Consider the following 15,288-nt stretch of genomic DNA (forward strand, 5'->3'; position numbering starts at 1 on the left):
AGCAGTGATGAGGACACACAGCTAGAGCAGAGGTGTGTGCTCTACAGCAGTGATGAGGACACACAGCTAGAGCAGAAGTGCGTGCTCTACAGCAGTGATGAGGACACACAGCTAGAGCAGAGGTGTGTGCTCTACAGCAGTGATGAGGACACACAGCTAGAGCAGAGGTGCGTGCTTTACTTGAAAGTCTGGAAGATGAGAGCTTCCTCTCCACTTGTGGTGAAGCGTTCTCTGTAGAAGTCTCCATGTGGCGTAAGGTCACTCAGAGACAGGCTCCCGATGCTTCCCTGCAAGGCCAGGTCTCCTTCTATATGTGTCAAAATCAGAACATGTTATTATGGACCTTTTCTGAAATCACTTAATGCATCTGAATTAAAATGATATGCACATGCCTCCAACTTCCATCTTTTTTTTTTTAAATCAAAATAAGTGTCAGAAGTAAATTTTCAGATGCCAAGACACCAGGAAAACATTTCATATGCTATTTCTAAGGGTTCAATAACAAAGTTTAAACGAGTTGAACAAGTCTAAACAACAACAACATCATGTACACAAGCCAGCAACACTGCATCCTAGGGGTGCAGGAAAGGAATTAAACTAAAAGGACTGCCGACTTACAGAGGCAGGATTCTGAGACCCGAGGGAGCCATCACAGGGTCTATGTGTTGAACTAAGAATGTAAAAGAATGAGGAAGTGTCTGTGTCAGCTGCTCAGGCAGCATGGAGTGGGCCTGGAGTGACTTGATAAGGGAAGAAAATATGACGGTGCTGACACAGAGCGGATTTAGTGTGCTTGGGAGCTGGGCAAGCACACTCCTGGGGAGAGAGCATGGAGATAGGTACTGAGGCACATACGACTAGAACAGGAGCGTAAAACGATCCTTCTTGGGTGTGGGAGTGGGGGTACAGTGGCTCCCTGGAGTTGGAGATCAGACTAGTCTGCATGGAAGTTCTAGGCCAGCTACTAAAGAGGAAAAAAGCAATAATAACATTACCCAGCTGACACTATGCTAGCCAAGGTAAGCACCTCTGGAAGGCCAGAGCAGCTCCCCGGGGACTCATGACATACATATATTTTGATTCCTAATGTCGTCTAACAAAAATGCCATGCTTCTCCCAGTTAAAGACCGCTTTTTAGGATGCTTTTTAGAATCAGACCATGAGACCTCTACATTAGTCCATTTCATCTCTAAATGGTATTCCTGACATCGTGATGGCATCAGCATCTTAATGTTCACGACTGCATTACACATTCCTTAAGGAAGGAGCAGTGTTTAGGCTTGTGCTGCATACACCCTACTACTTACAACACAATGCTCCAGTAAGAATTCCAACCTGCAAACACCTGCCAGAAAGGAGCCAGCTTTGCTGCAATGCCCTGCTGTACAACACTATACTCTCTCTTGGCAGCGCCCCTACTTAAGAGTACAAACAGAATGAGCTTGTCTCATTTTCTTACAGACAGCCCTTTGACCTGCCTGTCTTCCTGATCATAGCTATCCACTTCACTCTCAAAACTATCCCAATTTGAACAAAATTTTACTTGGTTACCCTACACAGAGAGAATGCTAGGAGCCCATTCAACCTTCAGAAGTCTCTTGGGATGAGACGGGAGAGAAGCAGGGAGGAAGTTGGTCCAGTTACCTGCCTTTGTAACAGGCAATGCTGATCCCAAGGCCCGGGTTTGCAGACCAGCACTGTAAATGATGGTCTTAGCAATTCCCACGATCAAGCCACGGTTGTACACCTTACTTGGTCCTGAATGTTTGAATACTTACTAGATCATGAGTGTTTGATTTAGTTCCACTTACCAATCATCTCCATGTGTGCCATTAATTTGGACACATTTGCTTTAGCAAGCTCACTGGTGGCTTTACTTAGCACAAGCGAAAGCGAATGAACCTAGGATACAAGATACAATGCAAAAGGTAAGTTACTGAGGGGAACAAGAAACGGCAGGGCAGAATGGGTAACAACGACAACAGGCTGGGACAGGTGAAGGCAAACATTATTTATTTATTCAGTGTGTGTATGTGTGTTCACAAACATGCCTTTGTGCATGCATGTGTCCACACGTGCACCTGTATATCTGGGCTTGTAGAAGTATATGGAGGTCAGAGGACAATCTGTAGGAATGAACGTTCTCTCCTACTTCTCCCACTGTGTGGGTTCTGGCAATTCAAACTCAGATGGCTGAGCTTGCTAGCAGGCACTTACTTATACCTGCTGAGCTACCTCACTAGCCCAAACCTTACAAGATGCTAATTTCATTTATCCCCCAAAGCAGATCTGCTGGTGGAGCACATGAGGAAGGAATTCCAATTTCAGATCCTGCCAGATCTCCTCTATATTCTTCTGTGGATGGTGAAATGTTACATGGTACAAAAACAAGGTTTCCCATCTTGCACTGCACAGTTCTATAATGACTCATAGATCTGTAAAAATCAGGTCTCGTCTATAAAATCTATGTAGACAAATGATAAAAATCCTGCCTAATACCTTTGACTCGTATTTAGCATTTGGACTTGAGGAGGACAGAAACAGAGACCTCTGTCTCAGGGATGGAATTCTCTAACAGAGGCTTCATTACACTAATGTAACTCCAACTACTGAAAATACTATTATGTCATCAGCCCCTAGCTCTTCTGCCCTAGGGACCGGGCACTGAGAAGAAAGGCACAGGAGATGGGAGGATATGTATGCCAGCATCCTTGTCCTCGAAGTCTGCACAGAGTAGGGGGCTCAGGATTTGCCAGGGTAAGAAACTCCAAGAGGAAAAAAGGAAAACAAAGGCAGAAGGAAGGGAAAGTAGCATAAAGAGCAAGCAAGTGGAAGGAACGTTGTTGTCAGAGCAGGACCTTAGGCAGAGATGTTTTCATTCCCCTGATGGGGACCACAGAAGAATCACAAGACATCAGGACCCCAAAAAAGGAAAAATAAAATCCCTAGACATCAAATCTCCAATGAGCAGACACCCTAGGTCTAAAAATGTTTTGTGGGAATGACCCCAGATGTTGCTTCCAAACCTACTTCATGGCATGGCACCTTCACATTACTGAGAAAGGACCAGCTGTCCTCTGCCTCCTGACTCAAGAGTAACAAGAAGCACTTGCCACTTGGGTGCACCTGAATCTGATCCACCTACTCCTAATCCCAGAGGCAGGCTGAAGTCATAGGGAAGGAGGAGCCCAAATGGCTATGGAGACCAGGAGGGACAGCTCACTTTGCACCCAAGAGACTGAAGTAACAGCAGCAAATGGAACACTGCCTGCCTCAGAGTTCACTGTTGGTTTACTGACTTCTTATTCCATAGCTGAGAAAACTCACCGCAGGAAGCCTAGCACTGCAGAGACCAAAGGGAAGGCCTGAAATCTCTCAAACTATTCACGCCTCCATATTCCATCCAGACAAAGGCATTTGTGCAACATTCTGGAAATCTGAGTGTGGCCTGATAGTTTTGCATAACACCAAGGCATGACTGTCAATGTAGTGAGAGGGACAATGACTATGGTTATGTAAGAAAAATACCCATTTTTTTTCCTAGAAACAAATGTGGGGGTGTAACTGTATACTTTTTTTTATTTGTTTTTTAGATACTCTCATTAATTAGCCTTAATTTTATTAACATTTATTTATTTGTATGGTGTGCAGGCATGCATGTGCCCACAAGTAGAGGTCAGAGGACAACTTCCAGGAGTCAGTTCTTTCCTTCTATCAGGCTTGACAGCAGACACCTCTACCCACTGAACCATCTGAACAGCCCTAGAATTTGCTTTAAAAGACTTCAGTGAAGAAAAGAAACAAAGGTGATGGATTATCGTGTTGGTAATATTGAGGTTCGTGACACATTTCCTCTGTGATATTTGAGAAATCCATCATAATAAAAATGTTCAAAAATTCTTGTTTCAAAAACTACATTGTTAAGGAGCTTTTATCTAGTCCTGTTCTCCTACAGCATTGTATGTAAAGCCCTCAGGAGCACACCACATCTTATCATAGCAGGGAAGGATTGCTGAGGCACATCTTCACAGGCACAGAGAACAAAGTCACTTTAATAACATACCAAATCCAGCCAGAGAATAACTGACCACTGCCACTTCCAGTCACCATGACAAGCCCCATGCCCCAGAGCCTCAGAGCACTGCCAAGTAGTGTGCTCGCCACCTTCCCCACCCCCCCACCCCCCCCACCACTGAGTAAGAGGCAGAACTGGCTTTTCCCCATCTCTCCTCCCAGGCTTCCTGCTTTTAGAGGAGTGAAGGCTGCTGTGGGGTAGAGAAGCAAAACAACACCGGCATGGGGTAACAGAGTTCCCTTCCTGGCTGCTCCCAACAGTGCATGCAAGGCTGAATGTTCCAAGGTATACAGATGCAGACCTTCCTCCCCAGGCACACAGAAGTTACCAGCTGCTGCTGCACAGATGTCAGGACTCTGACGGGTAGGTGCTCGTTACAACAGACCTGTATAGCCCCAGCTGGTCAACTCCGGACCTACCTGCTGTCCCATCAAAAATGACAGGCTGTTTATTTACTACCTCTTTTTTTTTTTAATATTTACATATGAACATCAAGGTTAAGTTACAATCAAAATAAAAACTGTAACAGCAACCACTGGATGCTTGTTAGGTGGAGGGCCTCACAATAATCTCATCTAAAGCTTGGGACCACCCTCTCTATAGGCACTGCTGCATACTGCCCAGTTTACAAATAAAAACCCTGAAAGGGAAGAGGTTCCCTGATCCACCCAGGGCCACAGCTGCAGTGCAAGAGTCAGGATTCTAACAGGCAATCTAACTGCACACTGCATTCTGTGACCACACTGCATTTGTTACAGCAAGCCCAGCCAACACCAAGAATGCTGCGAGAGGGTGAGGAGCTAACAAGAAAGCCTCGCACAGAAGCTGGGTAGTAGAAGCTGCTACCATGCACTGGACATTTGGCTAGGTGTTTTGCATATGGACCTCACATTGTCATAAAACATAGATGAGGAGGAAACGGGCTAGAGAAGCAAAAAGGATTCCCTAGAATGATATGGCCGGGGGAAGCTACTTAAACTACATAATTCTCTCTGCCTCCAGATGGGCTTTACAACAAAACCCTTCCTAAGACACTGAGATCACTCAAGTCTCTATTTCTCAACAGCCAGGCAGAGACTACACAGCCCTCTGCCAATCAGAGCTCTTTTCAAGGACAAATGTAAAGTGCTTATATTTAGATATGATTCAAACTCATCCTCAGAGTGTACCTTGAGATCCAGCTTGGAGTTCACTGGCTCCTGATGCTCAGACTCCATAGAAGCACTGGACTCTGCCTTCACGTTCTGGAGAAGGCCTTCAGGGGGCACTTTCATCGCATGGTTGTCTGCAGTGGACCCAATCCCAAAAAAGTCCAGTATCACCACCCAGGTTTGCAGGGTAATCAACACATCCAAGCAGTTAAAGTCAACATCAATGCTTCGATTAATGCGACCATAACTGGAAGAGAACTCTGGATGCTTTTTATCCACCAAGAATATATTGATGTGGACCAAGGAATCATCAAATTTACTCTTTCCAACAAACATATTGGGCTCATCCACCGAGGGAGAAGGAGGTGGAGTCTGGGGGTAGCTCTTGTCCTGGACTTCCTTTTGCTTTTTCCGACATGTGGAAATGGGTCTTTGATACAACTGGAAGACGTTAGGTGCTTCCTCCATGTGGGAAGGGAGAGACCGGGGCATGTCAGGATACTCTACACTGGATACCGAAGGGCAAGACTGAGAGAGATATTCCTTCTGTGCTAAGCTAGATGGCTTGGGAGCCCCTCGAGACACCATCAGGCTCTTGTACTTAGAGTCTGGATTCTTCTCCAGTAAGTCTTCCATGAGGAGTGAACGCAGGGCAATCTGGATGGATAAGGTCTGTGGATGGTCTTTACTGAACTCCACCTCAAAATCCTGAAATTTTAAGCTCACAAGCCCTTGGGCCCCCAAAGTCAGGTCACCGCTCAGCTGAACCTGCAACTCTGATATACAAAAGTTGGCTTGAATCTGAGTGAAGGCCTTGGCTTCCTTCACAGACAAGGATTTCTGAGAAGTGCTGGAAAAGCTGGAGTGGCTGAACAATCCATTCTCCTTCTTCTCCACACAAGGTTCTCCACAGGAACTGAGTTGGGGCAGGGGAGAGTTAGGGCAGGGGGAGGTCGGGGCACTGGCTGCAAACTTATTCAGATCTTCACTGTACACGAGGTTGTCCATCGTCTGTAACACCTGCTCGTACACGTGCTTGGCTAACACCACCTGCATTCAAAGGGAACAGCCCCGTTACTCCAGAACCATTTAAAATGTATTTGTAATTTTGTGTATGGAAAGTGGGGGTGGGGGCATGCACAAGGGGCTTGGGGGTACACATGAGTACAAGTGCCCATGGAGGTTAGAAGAACCAGACCCTATCTCCCACACCCCCAGGAACGTTAAAGGCAGCTGACAGCTCCCTGACATGGGTGCTGGGAACTGAGCTCTGGTCCTCTAGAAGAGCATAAGAGCCCTAGCCACTGAGCCATCTCACCAGCTCCCTCCAACTCTATTGTCATCACACAGACCCTCAATTCTCAGCTGGTATTTCTATGTTTACCAAAAGGCTCTAAGTTAGTTGGCATCAAGGACCATCATTTCTTTCCTGTCCTTTCTTTTTCCTTCTCACTTCTGTTTACAAAGCTCTCCCTAGCCACTCGCAGAATAATCTACACACATCTATGTGCAGCAAGTACTCCCTAGATACAGTCAACATAGCCACTCTTTCTAACCACACAAAATAACTGCAGAAAGCAAGGAGACTTCCAAACATCTAATGTGGGCACAGCACGGGGCTGAGAAACAAGACTCTAGAACTACCGCAGATCAGCAGTCAGCAGGACAAACAACGGTTAGTACTTTTCAAGTTATGCATATCTGCAATTATATATTTCCTTCTCTCTTACAGTTTCCATTGCTGGCGCTTGCGTGGGACCCAGAACACAATAGGCAAACACTGTCACTGAGCTGCACCCCCGGCTTCTTACTTTCTTTTAGTTAGAATTTCTTATTTAAAAATATTTTCAAGTACATCTTTTTTACTAATTAAGGGCAATTAACAGAGGGATCGCAACTCGGGTACAGAAATTTTGACAGACTTGGAAAGTGACCGTTCTATAACCCCTAATTTAATCTTCAGCCCCACAGAGTTCATTAGTGGAATGAAGCAACAGAAATGACTGACAGGGAATTTTACAAGTGAGCGATCAGGCTCTTGCCACCCACACACATCCTCATCAAATGCAGACATTTGTATGACAGACACAATGTAACCGGAGGTGCTTGACAGCACCTGCTTGGGAAGCTCTAGCCAAAAGAGAAGACGAGCTAAGAAAGACCAGAATCCAGGGAAGCCTGGGTGGTTCACAGCAATACTGGCTCCAGGTCACAAAGACACAAAGGTACCATGTTGGTCACTCTGTAGGCAACTGGCCAGTTTCCACACAGAATTATACCATGGCAGATGAGGCAGGGCAGATCCAGAGAGCCCTAAAAGATACTGCACCTAACTGCTACAGAGCCTGCTTGGACCTGATGCAAGCAAACCAGAGTGAAGACGTTCCTGAGAGTCAAACACCATCATGATACATAAGAAGACAAAGTGTTCAGAGAGACACATTCAAAACAGACAGAATGAAGTGAAATAAAGCCTGAGATTTGCCTCAAAACGTTTCCTTTAAAAAATTGTTTATATCCTTGTGTGCAGTGTATATATGTACATGCATGTGCTGTGGCAGGTATAGAAGTCATAGCACAATACTGTGGAGTTGATTTTCTTCTTCCTCCTTAAGTAGGTTCTGGAGAGGGAACTTGGTTTACCAAGTTTTCAAAGCAAACACTTTTAACACTAAAGTGCTTACTTACCTAAATCATTTCACCTGCTCCCTGCCCCAAACTATTTCATTTAAAAAAAAAAAAAAAAAAAAAAGGCAAGTACTGGACGGTAGAAGCAGGAGAATCAGACACTCAAGGCCATCCTCAGCAGTATGGCAAGTTAGAGGCCAGCCTGGGCTACATGAGACCCTATCTCAATTAAAGTGAACAAGGGTGTCTGGAGAGATGGCTCAGCGATTAAGAGTAATATATGGTCTTATTGAGGACCCAAGTTCACTTCCCAGCACCCATACTCTCAACCACCTGTAACTCCAGTCCCAAGGGATGTGATGTCTGCTTCTGGCCTCTATGAGCACTAGGCACACATGCAAATAAAACACCCACACATACAGAACACAAAAGTTGATTTTAAAAAAGACAAAGAGAGCTGGGGAAGGGTTTCTTCCCCAAAGACTCACACCTAGGAGTCACTGATACTAGTCAAATTTGTGACCATCTACAGCCTGACAGAGGAGCCACTGTCCTAAGATTCTGAAAACACTCATTTTATACCCTTACTCTTTCCTCTAGTCCTGTAAAATCAGGAAATTACTTGTGAAGAAAGGATACATATGTACACACACACACACACATACACAACCCTAACTGGCCCAATTCAATTCAGAGAGGGCAAGCCTAACTTTACTCTGTTGAAAGGATCTGTCAATGGCTCGAATAATCACATTGTTCTACAGTCTATCCCAAGTGTGTCCAAAGTGGGATAAAAATTACATTCTCCTGGGAAAGAGCAACTGGCTTTTTAGGTAGTAATTCCCTATCCACACTGGGGAATGAAACGAGAGATCTACTTTGTTTCTTTGTGACACATGAAGAAAGCCATTGCCAGGGACAAAATGGTACAACCAAAGAATCCCATGTTTCGGAGGGCAGCAGGGCATATGCGTAATCCCAGCACTTAGGAGGTAGAGTCAAGAGGACCATGAATTCAGAGTCAGCCTGGGCTAAAGAGTTAGACAAGGCTCAATGTTCATTAGAGCAAATTAACAACATGAATGTACACTGATGATATGTCCTTGAATTTACATATTTTCTTTCAACACTTAATGTACCAAAATATATACCATTATAATCTGAGTACTATATACACTATAAATATAAAATGAACACACATTGGGCTGAAGAAATAGCTCAGTGATTAAGAGTACCTGGTGTTGCAGAGGACTTGGGTTCAATTCCCTGAGCCCACATAGCAGCTCACAATCATCCACACCCATAGGTCTAGTTCCATAGAGTTGGGCACCCTCATCTGGCCTACCTGAGCACCAGGCACTACACAATTCACTCCATACATGCACACAAAACACTCATACACATAAAAATAAATAAAGCTTAAATAAACACACACAAACAAATAAATATAGGAAAATTCCTCCTAATCTGAAAATCAAAATACCCCTGAAAGCTACAACATTCAAAAGGTTTCCAACTTAAAATCAGTTCAGACTTCAAATTAGTGATCAGAGATGCTCAACCATAAGGATTCTGCAAACCTCCCAAATAAACAGTTCCCAAACCTAAAATGTATCTGGTCTCCCACATCTCAGACAAGGAATAATGTCTGATTGACTCTGAACTGCCCTAAACTGAAAATCAATCCTGTGTGTGCTTACCTGAACTGGGTTGACGAACTTTCCTTCAATCTTCATGATGCTGGACGTCCCCAGCTCATCTGGACTTAGGGAGAAAGTCAGCTCAGATTCTCTCTCGATAGGGATCTTCTCCAGCTTAAACTGGATGGTGGTATTGTTCAGGATGTGAAAGGCTGGCCGAAGAGAGAAGAAGTGACAGCATCAACACTGATGCCTGGTTTGTTACTGATGATCAAGTATCCTGTGTATACAATAAAGCCTGGGGGTGATCTGATGGCAGGATGGCCTTGCAGCTGAGTCTATGACTGAGACAAGTAGGAACACAGACAAGTTTACAAGGAGAAAAGAAGGTACTTTCATGGCATGCTCTGCTTGGCACCTTTAAAATATGAAATGGTAAGGCTGCAAAGATAGCTCAAAGGATGAAAAAGGCCTGATGACCTGAATTCGATCTCTGGAACCCACATGGTTGAAAGAGAAAACCAACTCCAAGTTGTCCTCTGACCTCTGGACACAGCACTGTAACATGCATGCATGTGGACACACACACACACACATACCCCAGATAAATATACTTTAAAATGTATCTGATATGGTAAACACTAAGTCAGTCCATTCTTTTAGCCATGGACGCTAGTTTTCCAAGCCAGAGTGCCCCTTCCATGGCTTTTAGTAATAGACCCAGCTTTCTTGGGTCTCAAGACAGTATTCTAGCTGAATGCTCATTCCAAGCACAGAAAAGAACTGTTTACTAAGCACAGAAATGAAGGACTGGCTGGATGCAGCCCAGGAGTTAAGAGCACATCTAGCACATTAGAACAGAAGCTGGCTCTCCAAATTTCAAGTGAGACGGTGAAGGACGTTCTGAGAACCACAGGCATTTTCAATGTCAGCAATCAACAGTCTCTAGAACGTTTCTGATTCTGTAGCTGTACTGCTTAGGTCTAACTGTCCATATCCAGAATACAAAGGTGAAAATGTCATTTCTTGTACCCCTCACAGACCCACTTAGAAAAATCAGAGCACTAAAGATGCCTAACACACCCAGAGAACAAGTTTCCTTTTGTATTTACCTTAAACTCTTGTGCTACCTTAGACTGCAATGTTTAGCTATGAAAAATGTATAGCTTAAGACAAAAGAATAAAAACAGTACATAAAATGAGGTGTGTGTATATATGTGTGTGTGTGTGTGTATCCATCCACTGATGCATCCTGGAAAGGAACATTCACCCAGCTGCAAACCCTTCACAAACAGGGTTTCTCTGTACACCCCTGGATGTCCTAAAACTCACAGTGTAGACCTGGCTGGCCTCAAACTCAGAGATCTGCCTGCCTCCACCTCTAGAGTGCTGGGATTAAAAGTGTACGCCACCACACCCAGCTCAAAGTACATTATTATTTTATCCAAAGAGAGAAAGTAAAACCATGCCAGGCCTCTACAAAACTGTTAAAAACACCACTATGATTGCTCACACGTTAACCAGAGATAACCCTAAAAGGAAGGACTGTGTTGTTTTCAGGAACACATACACAGGAGCTGAGTTTAGAACCTTTATACACACTCAAAACATGTTTCTGCTTCTCACCTTGGCCTCTATGCAAAGATTCAAAGAAATCATGTCGTGTGAAGTGAGCCTCCTCCTGACTGTTAACACTGGCCGTTCCAGAGGGTGGGCAAAATGTCCGACTGGCTTCAGGTCCAGCATTGTCCCTGCCTGTTAGCTGAGTGCAATTCAAAGAATAGAGTTTAATGTCTTTGATTTCTACCTGCAGGCGGTCACTTCTGGAGTCATCATCTCCTGCCACAAAATTCTGGATGAATATTTGCCCCAAGTGTCCCACCAACAGCTCAGGACTCCCAGGCCTCCGAGGGATAGAAACAACTGGAGACTCAATGTTTATGTTCAAGATAAGCTTCACCGTGTCCGATCGAGGGGAAGGAAGGCCAAACCCATAGATTTCATTCTCCTCCAAGACAAAGGGCTCCCTGGTCTTCTTCGGGGTTTCAAAGAGTGACACCATCTCACTGTACTCGGCAGTCTTGGTGGCTAACACTGTGGTCACTTTGGTGGCTGCACTCTTCAACATACTGCGGAAATTCTCTTCCAGCTCATCCATAGATAATGTCAACTCCTTTAAGAATTTAGCGGAGTGGTTATAATGTAAAGATGCCATCTTCAGATTGAGAAAGCATTCCTGTTTTGATTTCTCAGCAAAGGTGAAACTCAACGCTTCAGTCAGGGCTGCATCTTCCATTCTGACAAACACACTTTCAAAATAGCCAATGTCGCTGACGATGTTCTCATAGCCTACAGAATTTCCGATGCTGACGACATACTGGCTCTTCACATTCTCTTGGGTCAGATCCATGAGCTGCAAACAGCCAAGGGAGCCATTCATGTCAAACGAGCTGCCCATCGACACGTTCACCTTGGTGCCACCAATACTGGCCGTTGCAATCTTCCTGCCATGCCTCTCCCCATCAGCCATGCCCACTGTCCGAAGCAGCAGGAGGTTGAGCCTGTGGATCTCCACGGCGACCTCCGTATTCTGCTCATAGGTTGACTGAATGGTGCCCTGTTCCACAATGCTTCTTTCAAGGTCAGTCATCAGAGGCTGGGGGCTCACGTCATCCTTTTCCTTAGGGAAGGATTTCTGAAGAAAACCAATGAGCTCCACAATTGTCTCTGGGTTTAGGATGATGTCCAAATTATTGACCTGAAGGGAAATGACCTGCAGAGTGCTGTCCAAGTTCATGGACGGGCACTCTGAACTCACAAACTGATACTCCAGTTTAATGAGGGACTCTTGTTCTTTGGTGAGAATTTTCTCCAGGGAAACACTAGTGGCTGATTGGTCGTTGAGGGTGGTCACATCAGTTTGGAAGGTCACATTAGGTCCAGAGACAGGAGACTGTGCCCTGCTATCCCGGAGACTTCCTGTGGGAATATCAAAACTCAGATTCTTATGTGAAGCCATCAAAAGGTCAAAATCAGCACCATAAGTCTGCATGGTGTCCACCAGAAGCAATCCATGAACAGTCAGGGAGACCTCAGCATCATATGGCCTTTTCACAAAGTGAGCGTTGGTGCCAAACACCTTGAGCACTGAGATGTAGCGGCCACTGCTCTCAACACCAAGCTGCATGCAGTTCACCTTGAATTCCGCTAGGAGGAGCTGTGACTCCACCAGCACCTCCCTCGTGTGCTGCTCCAGCATTACAATACTCTGGGTCAAGTTCATTACTGAATCTTGCAAGCTTCCCCGAGGTCCTTCTTGGGGGAAAATCTTTTCTCTGATCTGGGTGTCAGAGGGCTTTGTTTCCGAAGTGGTGAGGAGAGCAAAGCAGTTCTTCAGGGCAGATATTTTATCTTCATTGATGTGGATTTTTAAGTCTGGTAAATTGCCTGAGAGCACAGCCCCAGGGTACTTGGGGTCTGACGTGTAAATCAGCCGACGTTCTAACTGTAGGTGAACATTGAACTTCTCAACTACATGTGTTGGCCCCACATCGATGTCCTGCACGCGTTTCCAGTTGTCTCTCACGCGCCCTACCATGACCTGTAGGTCCATGAATGTCAAGGAGTACCTCTCATACATCTGTGTGCTCATGAGATGAGCCTGGAGCTGCTCCTCGCTGAACTCCACTCCAGAAAAGGGTGGTGTTTTCTCACCGTTGCTACTGCTGGTCTCTGGAGGTGGGGTGCTAGGAGGTGTGGCAAGAGGGGTCTTATATTCATCGTCACTGAACTGATTCTCTTCAGAGGCAGAGCCATCCCCACTTTTCCTCCTAGAGTCTTCTACAAGGAGAAATGAAAAGATCATAAGTTAAAAGTCTCCTACTTGCTCCCTCCCTCCCTTATTAAATAAGGACTGGGGAGATAGCTCAGTGCTTAGGAGCACTTTCGGCTCTTGCAGAAGACCCAGGATTGACTCCCAGCACCCACATGGCAATTCATGGAAGTTGCCTGTAACTCCACTTCCAGGAAACAGATGCCCTCTTTGGCCTCTTTAGGCTCCTGCACAGACTTGGTACACATAAACTTAGACAATTCACATTAAAATCTCAATTTTTGAAAAGAATCTCAAATTCCACCAAGTCATAGACATAGATTTAAAATCTTAAGAATTCTATTATGAAATATTTCAGCACTTCTGAGGCAGAGGCAGGCAGAGCACTCTAAGTCTGAGAACAGCCTACTCTGTATAGTGAGTTCCAAGCCTGCCAGGCCTACATTGTGAGTCCCTGCCTCTTATTATGAAAGATGAGGAGGAGGAGGAAGAGGAAGAAGAGGGGAAGGGGAGGAAGAAGAAGAGGAAGAACAAGAAAAGGAAAGCTTCACTAAGCTGATGGTTTATAAGTGGATGAAAACGACAGACATAACACTGTGTAATTGTTATTCATCTAGTGTGAACTTTGTAATTGTTATTCATCTAGTGTGAACTTATCTATGAGACTGAAAACAAAGTACAAAGAGTAAAAATGTAGGTGAAAATCCCTCCAAGCCCACACTAGGATGCTGAGGCCACAGCCACTGCCAGCATTCTCACGCCTTGTCACAGGCAGGGCTGCTGACACAACTCTCTTACAGCACTCTTCAAACTTACACTTCTCCACTTATTGTAGCCTTCATTTTGTTTCTTTTCTAGAATATTCTTGCTCTATACAATATCCTTATCTGGCACATAAAGGTAGAAAAAGAAAACCAACAACACAAAGATGTCCCTTAACTGAAAATGGATAAAGAAAATGCGGTACATCTACACTATGGAATACTATTCAGCTATTAAAAATGAAGATATCAAGATTTTTGCAGGCAAATGGATGAGTCTTGAGGATATCATCCAGAGTGAGGTAACCTAGTTCGGAAAAGATATGCATGGTATATACTCACTTATTAGTGGATATTAGCCATAAAATACAGGTATGATGCTACATTACACAGACCCAAAAAGCTAAACAAGAATGAAGGTCCAAGGGAGGAAACTTGAATCTCAGTTAGAAGAAGGAATAAAATATTCATAAGAGTCAGACAGAGGGAGGTAAATGGGAAGGAGGGGACATGGGGAGAGGAATAGGGATAGAGGGTGGGTTCAGCTGTGGAGGATGGGAAAGATAGCTAGACAACAATGAAAATGAAGGGAAATCTGCCAGCAAAGGGAATGAAGGAGGTGGGGGGCATCTCCAGGAACAGAGACCTGGGATAAAGGAGGCAAACCAGAATCAATGGTGGTGACCTTAGCTGTGACTCACAGCATTGGGGATATGGATCCTGAAAAGGCCACTTCCTGCAGCCAGGCAGCAACCCCAGCAGAGCGACAAAGACACCAACCCACCCACAAATCTTTCAACCCAAAATGTATCCTGTCTACAAGAAATGCAGGCACAGGGGATGGAGCCGAGACTGAGGGAGTGGCCAACAGGTAGCTGGCCCAACTAGAGACCCATCACTTTGCACACACCAATCCCTGGCAATATTAATGATAATTTATTATGCCTGCAGACAGGAGCATGTTGCCCTGAGGCTCCACCCAGCAGCTGACTCAGACTGATAAAGACATCCACAGCCAAACAATGGATGAAGCTTGGGGACTCTTATGGAAGAATAGGAGGAAGGATTAAGAGCCCAGAAGGGGATAGGAACTCCAGAGGAAGTCCAACAGAGTCCGACTAATCTGAATGTTTATGGCTCTCAGAATTTGAACCACCAACCAAAGAAAATAAAATGGCTAGACCTACACCTCCCCACACAT

The 15,288-nt window shown here is 44.9% G+C and overlaps 1 protein-coding gene across 4 annotated transcripts in view; it reads right to left on the minus strand.

The window, feature by feature from the left end:
- Nucleotides 1–15,288, minus strand: part of Vps13d (vacuolar protein sorting 13 homolog D) — a 223,505-nt gene that overhangs the window by 171,802 nt on the left and 36,415 nt on the right. For all 4 annotated transcript variants that reach the window (XM_029475921.1, XM_029475919.1, XM_029475918.1 and 1 more), the window contains 5 exons: nucleotides 11,121–13,334; nucleotides 9,555–9,706; nucleotides 5,245–6,276; nucleotides 1,812–1,902; nucleotides 181–307 (listed from right to left, as the gene is read on the minus strand). In XM_029475921.1, coding sequence (XP_029331781.1) covers nucleotides 181–307; nucleotides 1,812–1,902; nucleotides 5,245–6,276; nucleotides 9,555–9,706; nucleotides 11,121–13,334 — 3,616 coding nt within the window. The remainder of the gene's footprint in view (nucleotides 1–180; nucleotides 308–1,811; nucleotides 1,903–5,244; nucleotides 6,277–9,554; nucleotides 9,707–11,120; nucleotides 13,335–15,288) is intronic.

The sequence above is a fragment of the Mus caroli genome, chromosome 4, assembly GCF_900094665.2.
Source record: "Mus caroli chromosome 4, CAROLI_EIJ_v1.1, whole genome shotgun sequence".
Lineage (NCBI taxonomy): Eukaryota > Metazoa > Chordata > Mammalia > Rodentia > Muridae > Mus > Mus caroli.